Here is a 25,021-nt window from a genome sequence, read left to right on the forward strand (position 1 = left end):
GCTCAGATACTGCAAAGAAGAAGGGCAGATATAGTACACAGGATATACTACATAGCAATATGATAATGGGTCTTGACAGATTTAGGTCTTCCAGTGGTGCCATTTCTTTCTCCCTGGTCCATGTGCACAAGCCTGATCCCAGTGGACTGTGTGAATTTTGGGCTAAACCCTCTATCAGTCCTGCATCTGCCAACCCCACCCCCACAAAGAAAAAAAGGGTTAACAGGTACTTGTATCTGGATGCATAATTGAGTGTTATCTCTTACTCAGAGTAGGACACAGTACTCAACTCAACTCACAAAGCAGTAAAATCGTTTTTGTACTTCACCACTGGAGTCGCCAAATCGCGCGCGCGCACACACACACACACCTGCTGCAAACGCATAGTGGAGACTGCTCGTGATGGTACACACGTTTCCACATTAGGGTTATTTCTGATTAATCCAGATGTGTGTGTGTGTGGGAAATGTACGCACGTGTATACGTCAGGCCCCAAACTGGAAAACACTGGAGCAATAGAGTACAATTAACAATGCATGCGGGGTTGCATGCGTTTTAAGTACCTAAAAAAATCGCCCTGCTTTTTTTTTTTTTTTTTCTAGTTTAGGGATGAAGCAACGCTGTGCAATTTATTCACCTGTAAGCTTCTGAGTTGTGCGTCAATGCAAGTGGATCAAACAGGCCAAAATAGACTTAAGATCCGGAACATTAGTCTAAGAAAGGCTCCATCGATCTGTTTGTGGGGACATTGCCTCTTTATCTGCTGCTGCTGCTGCTTTCTCTCGGGCATGTGGCACACTGGCTGAGCTGTTGCTTCTCTTCTCGGTGAATGAATGAAGGCGCGTCACTGCGCTGCTCCCTCAACATGGCCGTCCGCGCGCAGCACTGTGGCAGCACGCTGGACATGGACGCCTGATCACACACACTTTCACTCGCTAGGATGTGCGCAACGGAGGCTGTTTGTGTAGGGTTCTGCTCGGCGATCGACATGATCACTGACAACCGCTAAAATCACAGCCTTGGTGATTCGTCCTCGGATGAAGGCCGGTGCAGGAGCCTCGGGCTGGATTTGAGAAGCGGCGCTTAAAGAGGTGAGATCAGGAAAAATCCCATCATTTCCATTTAACACTAAAGCACCCATAACATTAATCAATATTTTTATTTTACACTAAAGATTTAGCACTACTACTTATTACTAGTTTATCATCATTATTATCATCATCATCATCATCATCATTATTATTATTATTATTATTATTATTATTATTATTATTATTATTATTATTATACTGTTGTTGTTGTTGTTGTTGTTGCATAGCAGGAGTTGTGAATGTTACAGTTTGTGCAGGGTGTACAATGTTTTGTAGCGTGCCAGAGGAAGAGGAGGCTGAGCTCTGACTAGTGTGGATGAGAGCACAGGTACTGTCATTCTTTACTCCTAAAGTCTTCTGATCCAATTCATGCTTTATACACCTATGCATATTACTGAACATTTAGAGATGTTTTTTTTTTTCTTTAAAAAGTACTCCAGTGTATTGTGTATTGTTTTTTCCAAACTAATTACTGTTCACTCCATCTCTGGAGAAAACGCATGAAAGAATTTAAAACCCACTGACCCACCAGGAATATGTCTAAGAGTATTTGTTGAATTCTGTCAGTAAAATATGTAAGTATTAGTGCTGGGAAACGATAAAATTTTTTAATCGCAATTAATCGCATAATTTTTCTGTGATTAATCACGATTAATCGCATTGTTAAGCGTAAAAATAAATAATGAATTCAAAAGTAGTGTATTGTGCACTTTTATTTTAAAAGTACTGCTATATGAACAAAAGTGCAATAACATTTGGTTTGCAAACACTTTAAACAGATAAGGTGCTTTTTACAGCAGTATTCCCTTTACATAGTAGCAGTTAAAAATTTGAATTTAAAATATTTCTTGTAAATCTCAACTTAAACATTAATGTAATCAAATTAAATATAAAACCAAAGCTATCTGCCACTGCCAGGGCATTAACGTTTAGTCTAGTTTGTTACAGAAAAACAAGTTATGCTCAGAGCCCAGAGCCCCGATCATAACATTATAACACCTTCAGAGCAACAGCAAGTTAACATTTATAAATGAACATGTTCTGAACATGTCAGGGAAGAGATTTAAACTGAAAATGTCCATGTAAAAGTTCGGTACCTTTCTCCAGTTTTCAAGGTTGTTCTTATTCAACTTATTCAAAGCTGGAACAATAAAGTCTGTTCACTTAGCTTGTACTTTCTCTAAGGGTTTTTGGCATCCATGCTCAATCAGACCAAACACAAATTCATACCTTTAAAAATATCGCCATCTCTGATAGAATAATTATTCCAATTTAAAGCTTAATTTAAATACCTTTGACTAAAGAATTCATGAATGTATTTGCATAAACTTTTAATGACTGGCCCAAAAAGTTCCATTATGTGAATTCCAAGTATAGTTCTCTGACTACTGTGTGTCAGAATTATTGTCTGTAATTTTCTCTAAACGCTGCAGCCGCTGTATATAGTGATTAATTTGAAAATGCTGTATAACTTGTGCATATCAGTCTAGAGATTGCACTGGGTTTTGATGTCTTCCTGATTTTAATGTGTGGTGTTTCTTGTTTTACAGTGGCCAGTTTACAGGAGACATGACTGTGCATTCCTTATACATTAACACAGGGCTGTCAGTTAATATCAGAAATTACTTCATCTACTTCAACAATACCCTTCCTCCCTAACCTTTTTCTTCCAGCTCATCTATCCCTTCCTTAATTGTTCCTTTTTGTCTTTAACATGTCAATTACCCTACCCTTTCTCATGCTCATGACCTGACTGACCTTCCTCTGTCAATGCACCTCTCCTTCTACTGCTTTGTTTGTTCCTCATCACTCTTTCTCTGTGCTCAGTGCCGTGATGCTGTGCTGTGGCCGAGCTCTGGACTCTCCCTGTACTCTAGCTCTGCTGGTGGGCTTCCAGTTTGCATTTGTGCTCTATTTCTCTTTGGGAGGCTTCCGTGGCCTTGTCTCTGTGCTGGTGCACTCCTCAGAACCTGAATTTGACTACTCTCGGCCACATGATGTCTACACCAACCTCAGCCAGCTCAGTGCCCTGCTGCCCCCTCACCCCAGCGGAGCCGAGCAGCAGCTCAGGGGCTGCTTGCTGCCATCACCACTGCTTGGTGAGTCCCTGTTTTTACAGATATATAATGTTACACACACATAGAGTATTAAAATACTGTCTATATATATATATATATATATATATATATATATATATATATATATATATATATATATATATATACATTTTTACTGTTTTCTAATTTTTTTTTTTCTGTTGCTTTGTGTTAGTGGGTCCTGTATCTGTGCGCCTGTCCTCCCCTCTTTCCTTGGAGGAGATAAAAGAGAAGAACCCTCTGGTGACCCCAGGAGGCCATTACCGTCCCCCGGACTGTGAACCGAGGCACCACACGGCTATCGTGGTCCCCTACCGGAACCGGCAGAGCCACCTGCGAACACTCCTCTACCATCTGCACCCTTTCCTGCAGAGGCAGCAGATACACTATGGCATCTACATTGTACACCAGGTTTCTTCATTACACACACATTTACTGTAAAACTCTGATGAAGTTATGTCTTTCATGAAGGTGCTCTTCAGTAAATCTTTGGTAACTGTTCCTTTACTGAGACCTTCCTATGAGGTTTTCAAAGCATCTTTTTCTCTTGTGCTTCTTTGTTGTCAGTCAGGAAACTCAACATTTAACCGTGCAAAACTACTGAATGTGGGAGTGCGGGAAGCTCTGAAGGAGGAGGACTGGGGTTGTATCTTCCTTCATGATGTGGACCTGCTTCCAGAAAATGACCACAACACCTACACTTGCCACCCACAGTACCCCACTCACCTCTCTGTGGCTATGGACAAGTTCAGATACAGGTAGCGCCCTTTAGAAGACATGCAATAAGACATCAGCACAAATAAGAGAATGCTATGACCAGCGTTTCTCCCCCTGTAGGCTTCCGTACCCTCAGTACTTTGGTGGAGTGTCTGCCCTCACTCCAGACCAATACCTCAAGATGAATGGCTTCCCAAATCAGTACTGGGGCTGGGGAGGAGAGGATGATGACATTGCTACTCGGTGAGGACCAAGCCTCATGAACATGCACTCAACAACCATATGAGAAATGCATCCTGTGAAACAAGTGTGATTGTGCTGCATGTTGTGTGTGTCTTTTACCTCTCTTTCTACATTCCTCTCATCACCATGCCCCTTACCACTGCATCTCTTCACTCCTCCATGATCACTCCTGCATAGCCACTGGAAGGGTCAGTAAGTACACGCATGAATGACCAGCACTGATGTTCAAGGCTTCAGCTTTTTGCTTTTCCTTACTTTTTCTATCCTCCATTCCTTAATGTAGAAGACCATTAGGTGTAGAATGGGGTGTGTTCAAAGGCTAAACAAAAGTTGAAGCTTTGGAACAATATTTAGGTTTGTGTTTAGTTTCAGGAAATGGGTTTTTCTTGGATTTTTTTTTCCTCTAAGTTTTGCTTCTTCTCATGTCTGGTATACACTTTATTAGGAACACCATACTGATCCTGGGTAGGACCTGTCTTTGCTCTCAGAACAGCCTCAATTCTGTGTTGCATAGATTTCACCCTGGTGTTGGAAACATTCCTATAGATGCTGGTTCATAGTGACATGATTGGATCACATAATTGCTGCAGATTTGTCAGTTGCACATTAATGCTGCGAATCGCCCGTTGTACCACAACAAAAAAGATGCTCTATTGGATTCTGGTGACTGGAGAGGCCTTCATGCTGGAAGTAGCCATTAGAAGATGGGTAAATTGTAGCCATAAATGGATGCATGTGGTCAGGCTGTGGCATTCGAACAATGCTCAGTTGATATTAAGGGACCCAATGTATGCCAAGAAAACATTCTCCACACCCTTACATCACCACCACCAGCCTGAACTTTTGACATAAGACAGGTTGGGTCCATGGATTCATGCTGTTAATGCCAAATTCCTCCCCTACCATCTGCATGCCACAGCAAAAATCAAGATTTATCAGACCAAGTGGTGTTTTTGTTTTTGGTTTCAGTGAGCCTTTGCCTGCTGTAGTTTCTGATTCCTGTTCTTAGCTGAAAGGAGTGGAACCCATCATGGTCTTCTGCTGTTCTAGCCCATCTGCTTCAAGTTTGAACATACTGTGGATTCTGAGATGCTTTTCTGCATAGCCAGGGTTGTAATGGGTGGTTATTTGAATTAGCGTAGCCTTCCTGTCAGCTTGAACCAGTCTGGCCATTCTCCTCTGACTGTTTGCAGAACTGCCACTCACTGCTTGGTTTTTTTTGTTGTTGTTCGTTGCACAGTTCTGTGTAAACTCTAGAGACTGTTATGCATGTTATGCATCTGGCTCCAACAATCATGCCACAGTCAAGGTCACCAAGATCACATTTCCGTTTCAATGTTTGATGTGAACATTAACAAAAGCTCTTGACCTGTAGCTGCATGATTTGCTGCTGCCACATTATTGTCTGTTTGGATAATTGCATGAATAAGCAGGTGTACAGGTGTTCCTAATAAAGTGGTTGGTGAGTGTAAATGTGTCTACAATATAGAGATCTATGTAGACATATGTAGGGATCTGCTCCCTGGCCCTGGTAGTGTTGGGCTTGCTAGTGCATAGATGTCTATTTCTGGTCATGATAGTGGAAAAGGTGGTTGTAGAGAGATTTCCTTTTAGATTTTATATTGGCACTTTTTAATGACTCAGTGACACTAGAGGGATCCAGAGGGTAAGGAATTTTGAGTTTGGGACTTGTTTTTACAGCTAATAATTAAAAAATGAGTACCAGATTCTTAGACAATTATTTCATTGTAGTAACATAGCTTTGGCCATTTTGACAATCTCCCACATCATTCTTGTTAATCCTGTTTTAAGCTACAGCTTTCTCCACACATAAGAACTTTCCTCATTTCTCTATTTATTTTTATCACAACATCCTTACATCCATTATATGGCATGCTGTCTTCTCTCCTGTTGCTTCTGCATTGCTACTTTTCTACTTGCTATATACGGTCTGTCTCCTCAGAGTTCGGCTATCTGGGATGAAGATAGTGCGCCCTCCTGTGGCCGTGGGTCATTATAAGATGATTAAGCATAAGGGGGACAAGGGTAATGAGCAGAACCCCAGAAGGTAATCATGCATTGAACTAGAGGTGTGCTGGACTAGGATCCCGGGGAAACCAACAAAAAGTTGCGGGAGTGGGTGGTTTTGACTTTCACGTGAGTGGAATCAGGTGCTTACGTATGAAGCTCATGTGATTCATTAGCATGGATGCGAATTGGGTGCTCACATGGCATTGTTCGATGTGTTTACAGCATTCATTCATTCATTCTTAGTAACTGCTTTATCCTGGTTAGCATTACTGTGATTTAAATTGACTTCTTTATATGTTGGAAAACAGAACCAACTAAGATCCAAACAAAAATAAGAACTGCAGGGGTGGGTGTGATTGGTCAAGATTCCTACAGTCCTGCACACACCTCTACATGGAACTGTTTCAACCAATCATGTACCTTAATCAGATTCAAATATCAGAGCGCTCTGGGTCTCTGCTTTACAAGTCCTTTCCATCATGTGCTCATCCCTCTTCTATAGGTTTGACTTGTTGAAGCATACCTGGTTAAATTGGAGATCAGATGGACTCAACTCGCTCACTTATCAGCTCCTGTCCAAAGAGTTAGAGCCGCTGTACACAAACCTGAGTGTCAACATTGGGGAAGACCCTCGCCCTCCTCCCAAAAAGTCTGCACTCCCTAAAAATGCCTCTTATCCTGCAGCAAGACCCAAAGACAGAGACAAAGACAAGGGAACACTAGGAAGGCAGTCCACTCAAGCTACCAAATTAGAGGAGGGTCACGTAAAAGTAACCAACAGGAGTTCAGACGTTGGTCAGAAAGCTGCCGTGAAACAGGAAATTGTTTGATGACATAGACGTAGTCCATAAAGCACTGGCAGTACAAGTGGATTTGTACCGTGCCAGTTTGCATCGTTTCCTCTTTAATATCATTGAGTTTTGCACTGAGGTGAGCTTGCGGGTAAGTTGAATTATTGCACTGAATGTCTACACTGGCATGGTGTCATTTGCACAGACCTCTGCTGTACCATTTCCTGATGATCTCTTTGCCACGGAACTCATCTGAGCGTGAACCGAGCTAAGCATTAATGAAAATTGTGTGCTCCTGTGTAATTGTGCTGTAGAGACACTTGCACCAGTGCTAGTCCTGTGTGCTTATCCAGCCAGCCTGCGGTTAACTGCTAATCTTCACACCACCGTGTGGGTTCTGTCTCTTTGTGCCTTTTCTCGCTCTAGAACCAGTTTCTGTCACCATCTTATTACATATGTTCTTAATCTCAATGACAAGCATATTAGTGCAGACTTGTGTATCGGAGTAATAGGCTACTAAATGCTCTGAATTGCTGCTGCTCTTATTTCTCATCACCATGCAGCTTTGTGATCTTGTGCTTGAGCAGACTGTTATCACTGTGTACTATTTTTGGTCTTGCTATGGAAATGTGCAGCTCATCATGTTTGCAAAAGTTTGTGTTTTTATTTTAGAAATGTCTAATCTAAAAGTACTTTTCTTTGCTGGTCAAATAACGCTTTTTATTTTCAAGTATAATAGGGAATATCCATTATTGCCAGATGGCTCTTTTGGTTAGACAATCATAAGGATAAGTTAAATGGCTGCCAAATCAATCAGTTAACAAAATTCTGTCTTTAAAAGTTAATTTTCTATCATTATATCATATAATAGTGAGTTAGATTTATTCAATATATTTTATAGTAGATTTGTTAAAGTGTCAGAGTTACAGTTTGGTGAATTATTTTATTGCAGTTCTCATGGAAAGTGTTGCTGCATATAATTGATATAATTATCGCTATAATCTTTGTACATAAGCTATATTTAGTCTACAAAAATGCCCCAGCAGACATTCGCCATATGCAAAAATATGAGGTATTTCTAATTTTTAAAAAAATCAAACAAATATCTATACACACTGATGAGAACATATTTTCAAATATTGACCTATTTCTGAACCTTAACACTGCTGTAAAATGGTTGGTGTTTTAAATGCGTTGGCTCCTCACAGAGGATATACAGCACTTTTTCTTCTTTTTTTTTTGTATCCAGCAATATCAGAAAATGATTATTTGAATGTACTTCATTCCAACTATGTTGGTAATGTTTTCTCTCTCTCTCTCTCTCTCTCTCTCCCTCTCCCCTCATATGAATCTGCCAGTTATTTTTTTTTTATTATTTTTTTTTTTTTGGGAGGACTTTAATATAAAGTAATGTAACAAAGACCTTCATATAGACCTTAAATTATGAGTTAATAAACCTCTTTTTTATGACACCTTTATTAGAGTACAGGTAATTAGGTACTTTAACTTTATAGTATAGGTAATTAGATATACCTGTCATAAACCTAATATTTATTTATTCATCACCAAAATCTATTAAATAGAGTTTAAACAGAATTACCTATATTATCTTTATCTGTGTGTGTATAAATAGGTACACGCATCTTGGCTTATTAGCATGTGTCCCAAAAACCTATTTCTTTTTACCATATTTGCAAGACACTAATATATTTATTTAATACAGTAGATTTGTATGAGATGCTTAGTAATAGTTATACTGGAATATCTAAGAGTATCATAGTCTGACAACTAATTTCCTTGTTGCTTAAAGTTGTAGTAATTATCTTTGTGATTTAAAGAGTTTTGTTTATTTTTTTATTAAATCTGTATGAGTCCATATCATCTGGAGCAGTCTGTTATATTCTATAGGCATCTTCACAAAAGGAACCTTAATAATAGAGTATCAAATGTCCAGAAGCATTTCACTTGACATAGCATGATCTCAAACTCACTGCTGCTCTAGGGTAGAATACAGCTGATCATATGTCAATTACCGTTCACTTTATTACACTGCAGAGCCCATTGTAATAGTGTAAAGTAACAGCTTGATTGTACTCTAATCAGCAGACACTGGCTTGAAGCTTTGACAAGGATCCTTGAATACTGCTACTGGTGACTTACAACAACTCTCAGCACATCTCCATGTTTCCATGGGTTATTATAGCTGCTGGTAGCATTACATCATTTGCTTCTGGGCATTAAAGCGATTTACCGATGACTAGTGAAATTAGTTGATGCTCTATTTCTGAGGGACTACAGGTGTGCTAATGCTTTATGTAATAAATTTCCATCCAGCATATAAATTATATAGATAAATAAATTATGTTGAAATGAAAGACTCTGGCTATTTTTATGACAATGTTATTTTAAACTAATCTCTATGTATTACACATTAGGAATTTATACAGATGACTACGAAAGTTTGCACATGTGCACCTTGAACAACTAATTTATATTGGTTATTTGTGTCTCAGGAAGTTATTTTTGTTCCTTTCCACTTTAGTGTCTTTTCTTGTCGTTTCTTCCATTTATGATATATATGGTAACTATTCCTAAACATTTTGATACCACACCATTTTGTTGCAGGTCTCGTGGTTGTTTATCTGATCCTGTTGACTCCTAACTCAACTTTTTCCACCCAAAAAACAAGCAGGATGCAAACATTTTCATTCAACTACATGAGAACATCATTAAGCTTATATTAAAGAACATAGTATGTTTGTAACTGTATGCAGATTGTGACTGTCAATAAACAAAGTCAGATTTGCACCAGTAACTTCAACATTTTTTTAAACTTAGATATAAATCAAAAGACAACCTCCAGCACAGTATTCCAGTATTCTTGTTCTTTCAAGTAGAGATCTGAATTTTCTTCTAAGTCATACTATCAAATCTAAATCAAATCATACTATCATTACACTGCTTTGTAGCTATTTGTTTTATACACTGGCTGCTCTACTAATCTTGATTTCTGGTCTGGACTAAGCTTGGCTGGCCTGCGTCAGTGGTCTGGACTTGGGCTCGCTTTGTGTAGAGGCTGGTTGAGGCTCAGCATGGCTTTGCTGAGTTGCTGGTCTAGACTGAACTTGGCTTTGCTGAGTTGCTGGTCTAAACTGAGCTTGGCTTTGCTGAGTTGCTGGTCTAGACTGAACTTGACTGGCCTGTGATATGGTCCTTTCCAGTTCGGGTCCATCTGGAGCAGGATTACTCACAGAAAAACCCTCACGCTGACAATCACCACCAGTGCCCTGAAACAATATAGACTGATTATTCAAATTAATGTTCGAATTCGCACTGGCAACAGGAGTATAAATGGACTGTGACAAATATTTACCTCACACTGTGGTGTCTTGCTGTTTTCATTGGTTTCATTTAGTTTGCTAGAGGCTGATGGAACCAGGTGCTTCACCTGTCCCCATGCCCTGAGGCGCTGCTGGCCCTCCTGTGAGCGTGCTGTAGGGTTAATGTGAACTGGAGGGATATGACTTGGTAAGTCCCAGGTCCCCTGGAATGAGGTCCAGGGACATCCACGCTGGCAAAAATATGGAAAATAGAAAGGAAACTGTATTAAAGATGAAAGGATTAACCAAAGGAGTTGCAATAACAACAAATATGTAAAGTGTGACAACATTCATTCATTCATTCATTCATCTTCAATAACTGGTCAGATCCTGGTCCTGGTCAGGGTCATAGACGTTCCAGAGCCTACCCCAGGAATGCTCGGCATGAGAAGGAAATACACCCTGGATGGGATGCCAATCCATCTCACTGTATGATGAACACACACATTCGCACACTCATTCAAACCTAGGGGCAATCTGGAGTAGCCAATCAACCTACAAGCATGTTTTTGCAAGGGGGAAGGAAATGGGAGAACCTACAGAAACCCTACATGGACAGGGAGAACATGCAAAACTCTGCACAGACAATAACCTGAGTTCATGATTGAACCCTGGAGCTATGAGGCAGCAACACTATCTGCTGTGAAACCAAGATGCCAGTGTGAAAATACTGTGGTACAGAATATTGTGTGGGTCTGTGTAGCTCAGAGATCATCAGTGCTAGTCCTGGAGGGCCAGATTTCAGCACAGTTTGATGATTTCCTGGTAATTAACCAGTGAATTAAATCATGTGTCTTTAAGCTGACAAATCACATAGCTGTCCAAGCCTTTCAGGTCTGGAAGTGATATCCCCTGGTCTACGCAGTGTGTTAATTTGATTTAAAGTGTTTATTTTACATTCAGTTTTATTTCAAACCTTCACACCAGGAAGCAGGTGTCCTCTGTCTGTAGCTATAAATTTAGTGTGTCCTTCTGCTGGCGACGGTTTCTAAAATACAACCAGAACATATTTCTTATACAGGAGGATGTAATTACATAACACTGAAATATCATCAGATAGTTACAATAAGTATTTACATTGTTATTTGCTGTTATTCAGGCTTGGGGAGTAACGGAATACATGTAACAGCATTATGTAATCAGGATACAAAAAACTGGTAACTGTAACCCGTTACAGTTACATCAAAAAACAAAGTAATCAGATTATAGGTATATTTTGTAAAAAAAAAAAAAAAAATACAATTTTTTCATGTAAAACCAAAAAAATTAATCTTTTGACATAATGCAATATAGATAGCTGCTTGATTATTGTTCTGGTTCTCTCCTGCTAGTTGTGACTCACGTGAGACACCTCCTGGTGCATACACAAGTAACATCTGTCTCTAATCATTCTGCTCTAGAGGCACGCTGAAACAGCTGTTTATCACAATGATGCCCGCCGAAAAAATGCATCACAGTCGTGGACATTTCGAAATTATTTTGTATATAAAGGAGAAAATGGAAACACCACACTACAGTGCAAACTATGCCTTCCAGCTGTGAAGAGGCTGTCTTTTTAGACATGACATCTAATTTAAAGAAGCGTTTAAGCATGGAAATCATGTTAGCTATGTTAGCTAAAATGATTTAGTGTTAGTTAGTGCTTTGAAATTCCCTGGTTTGCATGATCACGGTTGTGGGTAAGGTTGCCAGCTGTGCTGAATTAGCTGTGTTTTGGTAGAAATGAACACGACTCCCCCCACAATCACGCTACTCCATCCATTTCTGGTACACAGGATGCCTACTGTCAAAGCCAGTAAGGGGAACGCCCCCAACCCCCCAAGGTCGATCAGTGAGATGAAGAAAGATCACATCCTCGATCAACATGTTTTTTGAAATAGCCTAATGTACATGTAGATGGTGTAGACATTTTTTAATATTGTGTGTGATGGAAATGCAATTTTTAAGGGGCCAAGCACTGAAGGTGCATAGGCACCCTGTTGTTATTCTATGTTTTCTTCTTCTTCTTCTTCTTCTGGCTAGGGTGTCTATGGGAGCCCATAGAACCATCTAGTAAAAAGTTGTGAAATTTGGCGCAGTGATTGGGGAGAGTCTAATGAACATTCTGACCAAAGTTGGGCCAAGTGCTGCCAACGCTCTAACGCCACCATTGGGTCAAATTTGGGCCTAATTTGGAAATACATTTATGATCATGACTTTTGAACCGTGTATCCAAAATTTTAAATCCCTAGATTCCCTGGGTCGAGACGAGTTCAATGCACCCTATGACGTCAATTTCCACCACGTTTTTTGCTACTCCTCCTCCACATTTTTGTCCAATCTTCATCAAATTTGGTTCACATCATCTTGACACCTGTCTAAACAATGCTGCAGCAATGCCACCCTGCTGCCCATTTATTCATCTACACCTTTCCTCCTACAGTCAGAGAATTCCACCACTGTCTGTGATCAAAACATACTCATCACGAGTGAAACTACAAATCACTCTTGAATCCCTTTGCCTAAAGTTATGGCTCTGCTTTCCTGTGATTGCTTAGGCAACAACTGGGTGCTTGGCCCCTGAAAATGCTTTAATTTTCCTTGTACTTGTTAACATTAGTTAATGAAATTTGAATGAAAAAGAACAAAATGTACAAAGAACTGGATTTTTTTTCTGAATCAAACTCTTAAACAAATAATGTCTTTAGTAAGGACATACTGTATAACAAAGCTTCTAGGATCATGTTGCAAAAATATGAAAATTAATATCATCAATCTTCAGATTTTTGACTGATCTCTCCCTTGTGCTCCACTGCCACTTCTTATTTCCATCTTAACTTCAGCTGAAACTCTAAAGCTGTTCTCTGAAATGCTTTTGTGATGTTGCTGATGTTGCTTTTCTCTTGACTTCTATTTACATATGTGACCTTGAAGTAATCCAAAAGTAATTAGACTACATTACTTTCATATTGTGATACTTGGATTACATTACTAATTACATTTTTTATGAAATAATTTCTAACTGCAACATTTTTAAGTAACCCTCCCAACCCTGCTGTTATTTAACTTAAGTGGCTAAGCGAACTTACCTCTTTGTAGTGTTTTGGTACTGTCCAGTTCTGGAGTTTATTCGACTTGAAAGCGTTGTCATACTGCAAAATAATAAATAAATAAATAAATAAATAAATACTTGAGATAGCAAGTGAATATAATCAGTGAATACTGATTATGTAATTATGAATATTTTAGCTACCTGGTTTGCGGAAAAACTCGACGACATCTTTAGTTGCGCCGATCAACAGCCGTCTCTTGGCAACCAGACCAACACACATCGACCAATGAAATCTTTCGTTACAGGGGTGTTTGAATATTCAACTAACGGACCAATGCAAAGTTAATAACAATAAATATAAAACTGTATTATTGTATTTGTTGTCTTAAAAAACAAACGTAATATATATGTCACTATCTATATACTAAATAAATAAATAAATAAAAATGAAGTCTTCACTCCTTCCGGCAGGCGGCGCTGTAGTGAACGGTTCGGTTTAACCAGCTGGCGCTTGCGTTCATTTCAGCCGAGTAAGAAAAGCTGGTGACGTCACGCGCTTCAGGTTCGTTTATGACCTGTGTTGCCAGAAACGCAGTTTTTAACCTCATAATTGGCATTTTATTGAGCTTTGAGACATACGTTAGATTAGCCATTTTAAAATCATATTAGTATGATATATTCGTGTCGAAATCTACTTTTATTGTATAAATGTTTATGATTTGCGTCAGTTATCTGATTTCCATAACTATTCTAAAATGATACTGTATCCAATAACACCTTACATTTTTAGGGCAGAATTAGGGGTATGTATATTTTTTTTAATATTTCTTCGATACATGTGTATTGAAGGTATGCAAGAAAAGTGCTTTTGTGGCTTTAGGAAATGGGGAGAAAACTGTTTTCACCTCTTGCTATATGTAGTGAAATTAGTTTGTTAGTGACATTTGAGTTTTGGTGATGTGATGTTTTTGGGTTAGAGTAGCCCGTGAACTCACACAGACCTGGCAACCCAGAAATTTTCTCCTACGTAGGGGAGGGTTTCTGACTTGATACTATCAGTAATAGTAATTTAAGAAACCGGTGTTTTTGCTCAGTAGCTACTGCATTTTCTTGTGGTTAAAGTTGATGGGATATCATATCTTCCTGCCCATACTAAGAGCTCAGGACTTCTGATTAACCACTACTCAAGCTAGCAAGCTCCATCAGCTTCCCTCAGACTTCCATCCAGACGAATAATGTAGTTAGTGAAATAAACGTGCTCCTTTGTCCTGTATAGATCCAGGTTCTGTGTCCAGCTAGTCATGCAAGCGTCCCGCTCTGCACACGTGGCCGGCATGGAGAATAACAGTACAGCTGCAGGAGACTCCAGTAATGAAACCAAAACACACTTCCGGGTGTGTCGCTTCATCATCGAGACGGGTACCTGATTCCACCTTTTAAAACTCACTCAGTAGTTAGTAGGTTTACACACGTGCCATTGCGCCAAGGAATAAAACACGACGCGTTTATTTCTCTTATACCACAGCCACAGCGATTTCCCACCGATTACAATGTTTAGTTTACTCATGAACAACACTTCGTGATTTTTAACCGTTTATAGTTACATTTAATGTTGTGGAATGTCCGCGAGACAAATTAGTTCCTGTTATCACTTGCCTCTCTGTTTTTCTCTCTTGTAGTTAATAAAACAACAATAACAACAACAAAAGCAGGCTGTCATATTACCGAGAAACCACAAAGTCTTCAGCCCTGAAGACTTTCCCATGGCGGAAAACTCACTTACCATTAGTCAAGTCAAGTCAAGTGGAGTTTATTGTCATTTCAACCATATACTGCCAGTTAGTACATAGTGAAATGAAACAACGTTTCTCCAGGACCAGGGTGCTACATAAGACAAACACAGAACAACACAGAACTACAAGGGACTACATAAATTTATACATAAAGTGCACAAGTGCAGACAGCACAAGACAGTACAATGACTACTGGGATAGACACTGGGCACAATAAGTCCCAGTGCAGCACCCCCCAGTACACAGTTCTATTAGAAAGAGAATCCAGTGACAATTGTGCAAAGAGTACAATATAAGTTGCTGAAATAGTGTAAATATAAGAAGTAGCAGCCTATGTATAAAATGTATTATAGCCAGTATAATAAATATTATAAATATTATTTTTGGGCACTGATGCCCAGACTCCTTCCATAAAAGTTAAATTAAAGCCTCCTTACAGAAAACATAACAATTAGATGTTTTTCTTTGTTAAATAAAAATATATTTTCTTAATCATTTTCTTAATCATTTTATTATTAGTATTCAAATATTTGATTATGAGTGTCTGTTATTCCCTGTATAAGTAATTACTATAGAAATCGTAACGTACTAGAATAAGCACACTAATATAAACCTTATATTCGAATTACAATGAGAACTACTGTCAGAGCTGCTGTTATAGAAAATTTCAGATTTGAGAATTCTATAGTGCAGGGGTATATTAAATAATGACATTACATTGTAAGCCTTATGTATAAACTCGTGTTGTTGGTTGCAGGAGTGAAGTTGGGTATGCGGTCTGTTCCTGTAGCCACCGCATGTTCACTCTACCACAAGTTCTTCCAGACTGCCAGTTTACAGGTCTACGAGCCATACTTAGTGGCCATGTCCTGCATTTACCTTTCGGGCAAAGTTGAAGAACAGCATCTCAGGACAAGAGACATTATCAATGTCTGTCACAGGTACATGCAAGTCCTGGTCGAGTGCATCACGCATCAAGTGCATGCTAGTGACAGGAAGGTTATGAGTTCAAATCCCTGGACTGCTACAGAACCACACTCTTGTTAGGATGCATTCACATTGCAGCATCGCAAACTGTCCTTTGCTAACAGCTATATGCTTTCTTTTCATTCACCCCAGATGGGATTCCAGTACATCGGAGGGCACCATGCATACACACATTCACACATTCTTTCACACCTAGGGTCAGTTAGTGTAGCCAGTCCACCTGACTGCATGTTTTGGGAGGAAATAAGAGAACCCAGAGGAAAACCATGCGAACATGGGGAGAACATGCAAAATTCAACTTTTGCATAGGATTTTATGCCTGTCTACAATGAAAGCATATTAGAGGTGGGAGGAAAAACATTTCTGGTTTGCTGCAGAGTGAATGCACAGCTGTTTAGCTATAAGGGCCTTGAACTAAATCCTACCTCAATCGTAAGTTACCAAATGTAAATGAAAAAATGTGCATTTGTCCTTTGAGGGAATAACATTTTATTTGAACAACTTTGATTTACTGATACATGAGTATCAGTCATTCATTTAGACCTTCACCTTCATTTGGACCTTCACCTGGCCACAGGAATCTAAACTTTGAAATGGCTGATATTATATTTTATTTCAAGTTGAGATGCCATGTAAGAACATACTGAAGTCACTTATGTTGTGACGTTCTGGCACTTTTCTGGCTCTGTAACTTCTGGCTGAGCCCCCATGGCCATAACTTGTAACCTTAACCACAATGCAGTCATTTGTGGCCAAGACACTTCCAGGTATCTGTCATACATTTATGTCTCCTGCAGATATTTCCGCCCAGGAAGTGATCCACTGGAGCTGGATGAGAAGTTCTGGGAGCTGCGAGATAGTGTGGTACAGTGTGAACTCCTCATTCTCAGACAGCTCAACTTCCATGTGTCTTTTGAGCATCCTCATAAGGTAATGCGCATCACTGAAAATGTTACTTCATAATTTTTTTCTATAATGACTTGGTTTCTGAATTTCTCCAAACAACTTTATGGTGATTGTTTATAATCGTTTTGTCTTAATTAAGTACAAATCTGATTCCAGTACCTTCTGCACTACCTACTGTCCGTGCGGAGTTTGCTGAACCGTCACGCTTGGGCTCGGACCCCCATTGCTGAAACAGCCTGGGCCCTGCTCAAAGACAGTTACCATGGACCGGTGTGTGTGCGCCATCAGCCTCAGCACCTCGCACTAACAGCAGTCTACCTTGCTCTGCACACTTACGGAGTCCAGGTACCTGCAGGAGAAAGGGAGTGGTGGCAGGTGAGGGCATTAACAGTCCTGCAGAAGATCAAGACTGGTTTGTGATGTAATGAGGCTGTGGTGCAGATGCTCTTCACAGTCAACTGCTCTATCTAACTTTTACTGCATAGTGCCTTTGGATTGTTTACATACATTGTGAGGTAAAAACATCATGCTTAAATTTAACCTGCTTACTCACTAGCAAGGTCAAAAATTTATGTACACCACCCCCAAATGTGGGTTAATTGTATTCGGTGGCAATTGTCAAGTCATATGCTACCTTGGCATCATTCATTCATTCATCTTCATTAACCTCTTTACTATAGTCAGGGTCACAGTGAATCTGGATACTATTCCAGGATCACTGGGCATGAGGTAGGAATACACGCCAGAACATCACAGGTTTCCAAATTACTTCACTTCTATTTACATTTTTCAGAACAAAGTTAGAATGTTGCAAGTCAGCTCCATTGGCAACAAAAGCTATAACACTTTGATCAAAGTCAATATTGTGCTCTCTTGGGCATTGAACTTTGGTGTTGGCCAGTTATAATTAAATGTCAGCAAAAAAATTCACATGCCCCCACCTTGCTTGGTCACAACACAAAATGCTACACAACCGGGATAAAACAAAGATGCCAAAGTAAATTAGCTCACAGCTCATAAACTATAGTACAACATTAGAAATTATTATTATTATTTTTTTATTGCTACTTTTCCTTCCTTAAGATGGAAAATTTCAATTTCAAGATTTGCAAATTTATCCAAAGAGATTCATTTTGCCTCTTCAAATAGGTGATTTTTGCTACTACATGAGACTTTTAGTGTAATTAAATGTTAGGGTTGCAGCAGAAACATATAAATCTGTAGGCCTACTATTGTATAGAGGGATTATTAGGATATTAATTTTCCATGGGTATGTGTAATACCATGGTCAGTGGATATTAGGTCATAATATCATTTGGTAATATAATAATGCACCTAATTCCAGAAAATATAATTTCGTTACACTTCCATTGAAGGAGTGTTCATTACCTTGTGCATATATGCCGTATTACTTTTGTCCTTAGAAATATGCAACTGGGCCAAAGTGTGTATGTAATTACCAGTTATACTGCAGTAATTTCAGAAGTGCTTTTCTGTGTCTCCCTCAGTGAATGCATTTCCGGTCTCTAATGAGATATCTACTTCCCAATGCTTTCTGATAACTCTCGAGAACTGGAACATCATACACAAGTGAAATCAAGCTTCTAGAATAGCAATGTTTTATAACCATTTATACAACAGCATGGTTGAATCTGCTCGAAACTGATTGGTTAGAAGGTGTGCATTATTTCTGTATAACAGCACAGGTAGATCTGGCTGTAACATGAATGATAGGTTAGTAATAATGCAGTCATTCTAATATGTTATTGTTTCTATAGTAACAGCTCATACACGTGGACTTGTACGGTGGATACTCCACATAACCAAGACTAATAATAATAAATGGATTTAAAAACATGTTAACAAAGTATTTCTTATGATCGTTGATGTGGCGAAGTTATTTTGTTAGGAGACATTTATTTAACATTTATGGCAGGAGTCTTGGTTGTAAGCATTACTATGCTTTCTGTTTTCTCCATTTTCTCAGTAAAATGTGTGTGAGAGACAGCAAGTGAGCTAGTGATCAGAGAGAGAGAGAGACTGGTGTGGGAATGACTGTTTATAATTAGAATGTTTGCAAATGACATATGCAACATGTCATTTGTTAATAAATTAAGCATTGTAATCACTGTCAAGTTATTGTGGTATAAGGGAATAACACATTACAGACCGTGCGGTTATACAAAAATAATGCACTTCTTGGGGAGGCTGTCGTGCCACATCACACACCGTGTCACTGGTTTTGCAAAGCATTTACAAAACATTAGTGAAAGTATACTACATACAGTGTATAGCAAGTATATAAACAAATGCATTGCAGTTCTATTTCCTTGTGATCTCTTTTACACAACTACACATCCCTTTTCTAACGGCCTGCATATCTGCCTGGTTCAGATTCAGTACTGCCCCAGATACCACAAGAAACAAGACAAAGAGCATTTATCACAATTAGCAGTATAAAATTGGAAATGCATATTTTCAGCTGAGTGTACATATACAGTATTAACTGTGTCAGATTCAAATTTTATCCATGGGGAAAACTCTTAAAAAAAAATAAGCATATTTGAATTGCCCAAGGTTTATAACCCCTCTCCTATCAAATTGAATATATAGGGAAAGTTATGATCTGGGCTATCTATAGCATAAAATTGGTAAGGATCTAGGGAACAAAGCAATAGGTAGAAAGGAAATAAATGCAAGTTCAGCAACAAATAAAGGAATGTACATTCTTCTCAAACTCTGTGTTCCACTGACTTACAGATCATTTCAAGATCATATGTCATCAGCACAGTCCTGTACATCTCAGGAAATATTTCAATAGCCTTTTCTGTCTTTGTCATTCAGTAGCATAATCACTGTCCTCACTCACTGTCCACTTCATTAGGAACACCTGCACGATAATGCACTTATCCAGTTAGCCATTCATATGGCAGCAGTGCAATGCATAAAAAACAGGTCAAGAGCTTCAGTTAATATTCGCATCAATGGTGCCAAAAACAAAAAACATCCAGAGAGTGGCAATTCTGCAGGCGTTGGTGAAAGAGGTCAGAGGAGAACGGCCAGACTGGTTGTAGCTGACAGGAAGGCTACAGTAACTCAGATAACCACTCTTTATAACCGTGGTGAGCAGAAAAGGATTTCAGAATCCACAACACATCAAACCTTGAGGCCGATGGGCTACAAATGCAGAAGACCACATTGGGTTCCACTCCTCTCAAGAACAGGAATTTGAGACTACATTGGGTACAGGCTCACCAAAACTCAGCAGTTACAGATTGAAAAAACATTGGCTGGTCTTGTTCCAATCTGTCCAGTTTCAGATGTTTTTTTGTTTTGTTTTGCTTTTAGCACCATTCTGTGTAAACTCTAGAGACTGTTGTGCATCAAAATCCCGAGAGATCAGCAGTTTCTGAAATACTCAAACCAGCACCAACAACCATGCCATGATCAAAGTCATCTATCTCTGTGTTTGTGTGTGTTTGTGTGTTTTCATATTATTGGCTTACAAATAAATTTAATTTACAAATGAATAGTTTAACTCTGGACTCTGGAGATTTGAATTCTTATATACAGTTGATCTAAAAAAAAATCTAAACACCCTGTTAAAATTGCAGGTTTTTGTGATCTAAAAAATGAAACCATGATAAATCATGTCAGATATTTAATGTGGTATAGCAACCAACAGAATTCAAATGTCTTTGTTTGAAGAATTCAAGAATCTTGTTTCATTTTTTTACATCACAAAAACATGCAGTTTTAACAGGGTAGTGTAGGTTTTTTTTATATCCATTGTATACATTCCTAAGTGATCACACTTTTATTGTCTCCACAGGTTCTGTGTGAGGACATTACCAAAGCCCAGATTGAGGCCATAATGACTGAACTGCTGCAGCTCTATGACATGGAAGCCAAATGTACCTGAGAGGGAACAGATTGTGAAACAGGCCATGTAAAGCAGACTACAGCATAGTCTAGAGTCCTTTTTTTCCCAGAACCATCCCATCACCACCTCCCCTGAGACCAGAGAAAGTCTGGATCATGGACCAAATTCCAGAAATAGTTTTTTCCTTGATTATTTGGTGATCTGAAATTATACAGCTGGATTTTTTCACAGCTAAGGAAGTTGTCAAAGTGCCAATGCCCACACTAATATGAGGTAGGGTAATGAGGACTGAGAGTGTGAGTCACCAGGTGACAGTCAGAAAAACAGGCTTTGGCCACAGCACATCAATCAGTTTCCAAGCTCATGCCCTACTTTCTTTTCCTCCCTTGTTCCAGTTTCTCTGGGAAGGGAAGAGAGAGTGTGAGAAAAAAGGGGAAAGTGTGAGGGGGAAAAAAGAATTAAAGAAGAAATCTAACTATCCTAGGAGCTAGTCTTTACTGGAGGTAAAGCAACCAAATCTGGGGCACTGCTTTGATATGCTATAATTTAATTACACACTTTCTCTGCCATTAAAACCTATCCCTATGGTTCCCTGAAGTTATATTACAGTATATTATATGACACTGTAAATTGTGATTGAGTAAGACAATTGTGATTTGAGTTTTGTTCACTCAACTGTTAAGGTATTTTAAAAACAAAATGTTATAAAAGTGGAAAAATCCATACCTTTTTGGTTACTTTGGTACGTGTCTCTTTTTCGTGACTCTGATATAGTATTAGTGTCACATGCACCATTTCACTCGAGAGCTTTTACTGTGCTATCAGGTTATTACAGCATGCACAAGCATGCTTGTCCCACATCAGAGGAAAAATAAATGAAGCGAAAGCCAAACTGGGTAATAAGTTAGTATTGAATGAAATCAGTACATTTTAATGTGTATTATCATTCTTAAAGCTGTTGAAACATGATGGAGAAAATTAAAACCTTATCCTCTTAATAATTTTGCATTAATCAAACAGAAGTTACATTTAAGTGGCTAATAAAGGTACTATATTTGTTCTGATATTATAATCCTTTTAAATGAGTTGAAACATTCCCCATCTCTCTGCAGGCAGGCCCTAATGCTAGGCGCTATGAATTATGAAGAGGGTACATGTGCAGCCGGAATCTCTCCCATAAATAAAACATCAGCATGGCTCTTGCTATGGCATATAGTGCTTGGAATAGGAAGGATGGGATTGATTGAGACTATACCCCTAGCCTGTTTCCTGTTCTTCTGCCTGCATGCCTTTATTCCTCAATTTTCTGGCATATAATCACTGTCCTCTATTTTTGTCCGCATTGTATGCAGTCAAACGCAATCACTTCTCCCCCTTGTAACTGTATCTGGTCCGTGCTTCCTTTTGCCTCCTGGGGTCTTTTTCTCTCCAACTCCTTTTTTTTTTCCTACTGTGGGCGCTGTTGCTCTGACTCTCTCAGCCTTTCAGTCCATCTTACATTCTAAATCCTTCCGCCACTTTTCCTGCCTCTCAGGTTTTCTTCCAATTCCATCCCATTTAACCTCTGTACAGCTCTCTTCTCTCCTTTGCTCTCTCTCTTTCTCTCTCTCTCTCTTTAATAATTATAAATAAGGACACTTTGAACATATTGAAAAGGATTACAAATACTTGGCTATTCCCAACCCTCTATTAGATCTATAAGAAGTGTCCCCTTTTCCAGAGCATGTTCCCTGGAAAAATGTATGCTTAAAAGAGAAAAGAGATGCATTGTGCATACAGCAGTAAGGTCAAAGCATTGTTCTTCAGGAACAATGGGTCATTTACTCTTCAAACACATGGCCAGTCTATCACCATGAAAGATGCAACATGCACGATGATGGGAAGTAGGGAATTGATATGTAATGTGTGCCAGTGCGGCACAGGCTGTCTGCTCAGGCTTCAGTGGAGGCCTTCTAAAGCCTGCACTGCCTGCTGAGCTAATGCACAGCTGCTCCCTGAGGAAGTGGCATCTCCTTTCCAAGCCCTCAACTCTGAATTATAAATACCCAATTCAGCAGAAACTTTACTCCACCACACAGGCCACACCTCACAAATGTGTCTGAGGCAAGGTTGTGGTGGAAGATGGCCTCTGTGTATGTGTATGCAGAGCAGGGAGGTTCATAGGACTGAAGTGTAGGCTGCCACTACTGGATGGCACACTGGTAAATGCAGTGGTTTGTATGAGTAGAGCAGTTGTAGTTAACTCTGTGCTTAGCCTGGCAATACTAACAATTTTAGAAACAGAAATTTTAGAAAATATAAAATTAACTATAACAGGGAGACCTCAGATCTTGCACTTTTTGTGTGTTTGTGTTTTTGCTGTGATCCATTTAAGAACATTTGCACAACTGCTTTATAGGTATGTGTCTTTGTATTTGCACATTTGTATACAATTCCTACAGGACACTCTTAAGCAGATAAAAGCTTCTTCTTGGCCCAAAAGCCCTCCTGCATTAGACCTATCAAATTTGAACCCTGTGGGCGTATGAATTTACATATTTTTAAATTGCTTTGGGACAGCTATTCTCGTGGCAGACAGCCTGACGAGAGGGCAGATGTGCATGTTCTGGTGTGAGCCAGTTCAAATACTACATGAAAAACTACTTTTTACTACACGTTACAGAAACATAGATGTTCTTTTTAAGTAGATTTTCTTTTAAGTAGGCTGTGTGGTTAAGTACACTCAGTTTCCCTGGGAATTCCGGCATAAAACTAACATTTAATTTGATATCTGTCATGTCATGTTGCGTAGCGCAGTATTGTTAGATATATATTACCAAAGCCCAGAACCTGTAGATAGATGTTTTTGTACTTTTCCATGTTTTGTAAACTACTTTTTACTTTTCTCGAGTATAAAGTTTTTTTCTCCAATAAATGTCTCCAGACACCCCCCTTATTTCTTGTTATATAATTTAATGAAATAACTTATTTTAACTTTAGAACAATAAATTGTTATAATAACTTTTTCTGGCCAGCATGACCAAATCTCTAATTACTTTCAACCATTGTTTACTGTGGTAAGTTGTTAAAATGGTTATTTCTATATATTTTATCTCTCTGTCCATTTGTGAACTGTTTATTATTTCTGTCTAGATGAGAAATAATTTTGCCTATATTCTAAGAGACCTTTAGGTAGTTTTCCAGCTTACAGGCTGAAAAATTACGTTAGCTAACTTACTAACTACTACCCAAAATGTAGCTAGCAAAGGTATGCTGGATTGGAAGTTTCTTGATGACCAATTTATTGTTTTTAACTGTAGTCCAGTTAAATTTATATCTTTAAAACTACTCAAAGTTTTACAAACACATTCTGCTTCAATTGGTGAACCCTTAGTAAATTAAATAACTGCTAGCTACAACTACAACAGGTATATCCAGTAGAGGAGCTAAAAAAAAACATCCATCACCAGCTACGTTAACAGACTTTTATCTAGCTAATCTAGCCATGGTTTAATGTTAATAGTATCACTAGAGCATGCAACTCTCCAGATCTCCGGGTTTAATTGTTTGCTATTAGGAATGCACTTTTCAAAGACACCCGCTTCAAGTCAAGTTAATGCATAGGCTGATATGGAGGATGTATAAAGATGTATCACCAACAAAAGAGGAAGCATTCACATGGGGCTCCTAGTAGACAATGGTTGATGGAGGTGTCTCATCCCCTTTATAAAGGCAGTAATAACCTATGGACCACAGAAAGATGTCATGTGCCCACCTCCAGTACTCCTGTGGCACCAGACAGCCCCCTTCTAGCAAGCATAGTGAAGTTGCTGATGTAGTTGCCATCATCAGTCCAACAACAGATTTGCATTTTCAACAGATACTGATATCACGGGCAGTATGGGTAAACCTTAGGGAGCAATCTATTTGGCTGTACAGTTTGAACAACATCTGCCAATCATAGCATATGACCTTGGAGGCTCTGTAGGAACCAGTTCCCCCCTGTCAAATCAAGATCCTTCATTTGAACAAGAAAATAAGTTGTCTTAAACTGTGCAGTCTAAATTTTTTAGCACCTTTGTCCATAAGGGAA

General features: G+C 39.0%; 3 protein-coding genes across 12 annotated transcripts; 2 read left to right on the plus strand and 1 right to left on the minus strand.

Moving 5' to 3' along the window:
- The first annotated feature begins 81 nt into the window (after positions 1 to 81).
- b4galt3 (UDP-Gal:betaGlcNAc beta 1,4- galactosyltransferase, polypeptide 3) lies at positions 82 to 9,344 on the plus strand. 10 transcript variants are annotated; one of them, XM_034311976.2, is made up of 9 exons: positions 101 to 1,091; positions 1,340 to 1,419; positions 2,919 to 3,190; positions 3,363 to 3,598; positions 3,755 to 3,945; positions 4,025 to 4,147; positions 4,325 to 4,339; positions 6,111 to 6,215; positions 6,681 to 9,344. In XM_034311976.2, exons 3-9 carry the CDS (start codon positions 2,926 to 2,928, stop codon positions 7,006 to 7,008), a joined length of 1,263 nt encoding a protein of 420 aa, XP_034167867.1. In that variant the 5' UTR covers positions 101 to 1,091; positions 1,340 to 1,419; positions 2,919 to 2,925; the 3' UTR covers positions 7,009 to 9,344. The 10 variants fall into 10 exon arrangements, with proteins under 10 accessions (XP_026776685.1, XP_026776684.1, XP_034167867.1 ...); XM_026920880.3 differs by having other exon boundaries at positions 1,349 to 1,419; XM_026920881.3 differs by having other exon boundaries at positions 1,368 to 1,419.
- Positions 9,345 to 9,486: 142 nt separating this feature from the next.
- On the minus strand, positions 9,487 to 13,753 carry cfap126 (cilia and flagella associated protein 126). Its single transcript, XM_026920887.3, has 5 exons — positions 13,582 to 13,753; positions 13,418 to 13,480; positions 11,266 to 11,337; positions 10,343 to 10,540; positions 9,487 to 10,256 (listed from the first exon to the last, which is right to left on the minus strand). The coding sequence occupies exons 1-5, from the start codon at positions 13,606 to 13,608 to the stop codon at positions 9,990 to 9,992; spliced, it is 627 nt and encodes a 208-aa protein (XP_026776688.3). The 5' UTR covers positions 13,609 to 13,753; the 3' UTR covers positions 9,487 to 9,989.
- A 627-nt stretch (positions 13,754 to 14,380) lies between these two features.
- On the plus strand, positions 14,381 to 23,884 carry ccnq (cyclin Q). Its single transcript, XM_026920138.3, has 5 exons — positions 14,381 to 14,799; positions 15,931 to 16,114; positions 16,958 to 17,090; positions 17,223 to 17,441; positions 20,899 to 23,884. The coding sequence occupies exons 1-5, from the start codon at positions 14,682 to 14,684 to the stop codon at positions 20,986 to 20,988; spliced, it is 744 nt and encodes a 247-aa protein (XP_026775939.3). The 5' UTR covers positions 14,381 to 14,681; the 3' UTR covers positions 20,989 to 23,884.
- Positions 23,885 to 25,021: the final 1,137 nt, after the last annotated feature.

Source organism: Pangasianodon hypophthalmus, chromosome 16 (genome assembly GCF_027358585.1).
Source record: "Pangasianodon hypophthalmus isolate fPanHyp1 chromosome 16, fPanHyp1.pri, whole genome shotgun sequence".
NCBI classification, from domain to species: domain Eukaryota; kingdom Metazoa; phylum Chordata; class Actinopteri; order Siluriformes; family Pangasiidae; genus Pangasianodon; species Pangasianodon hypophthalmus.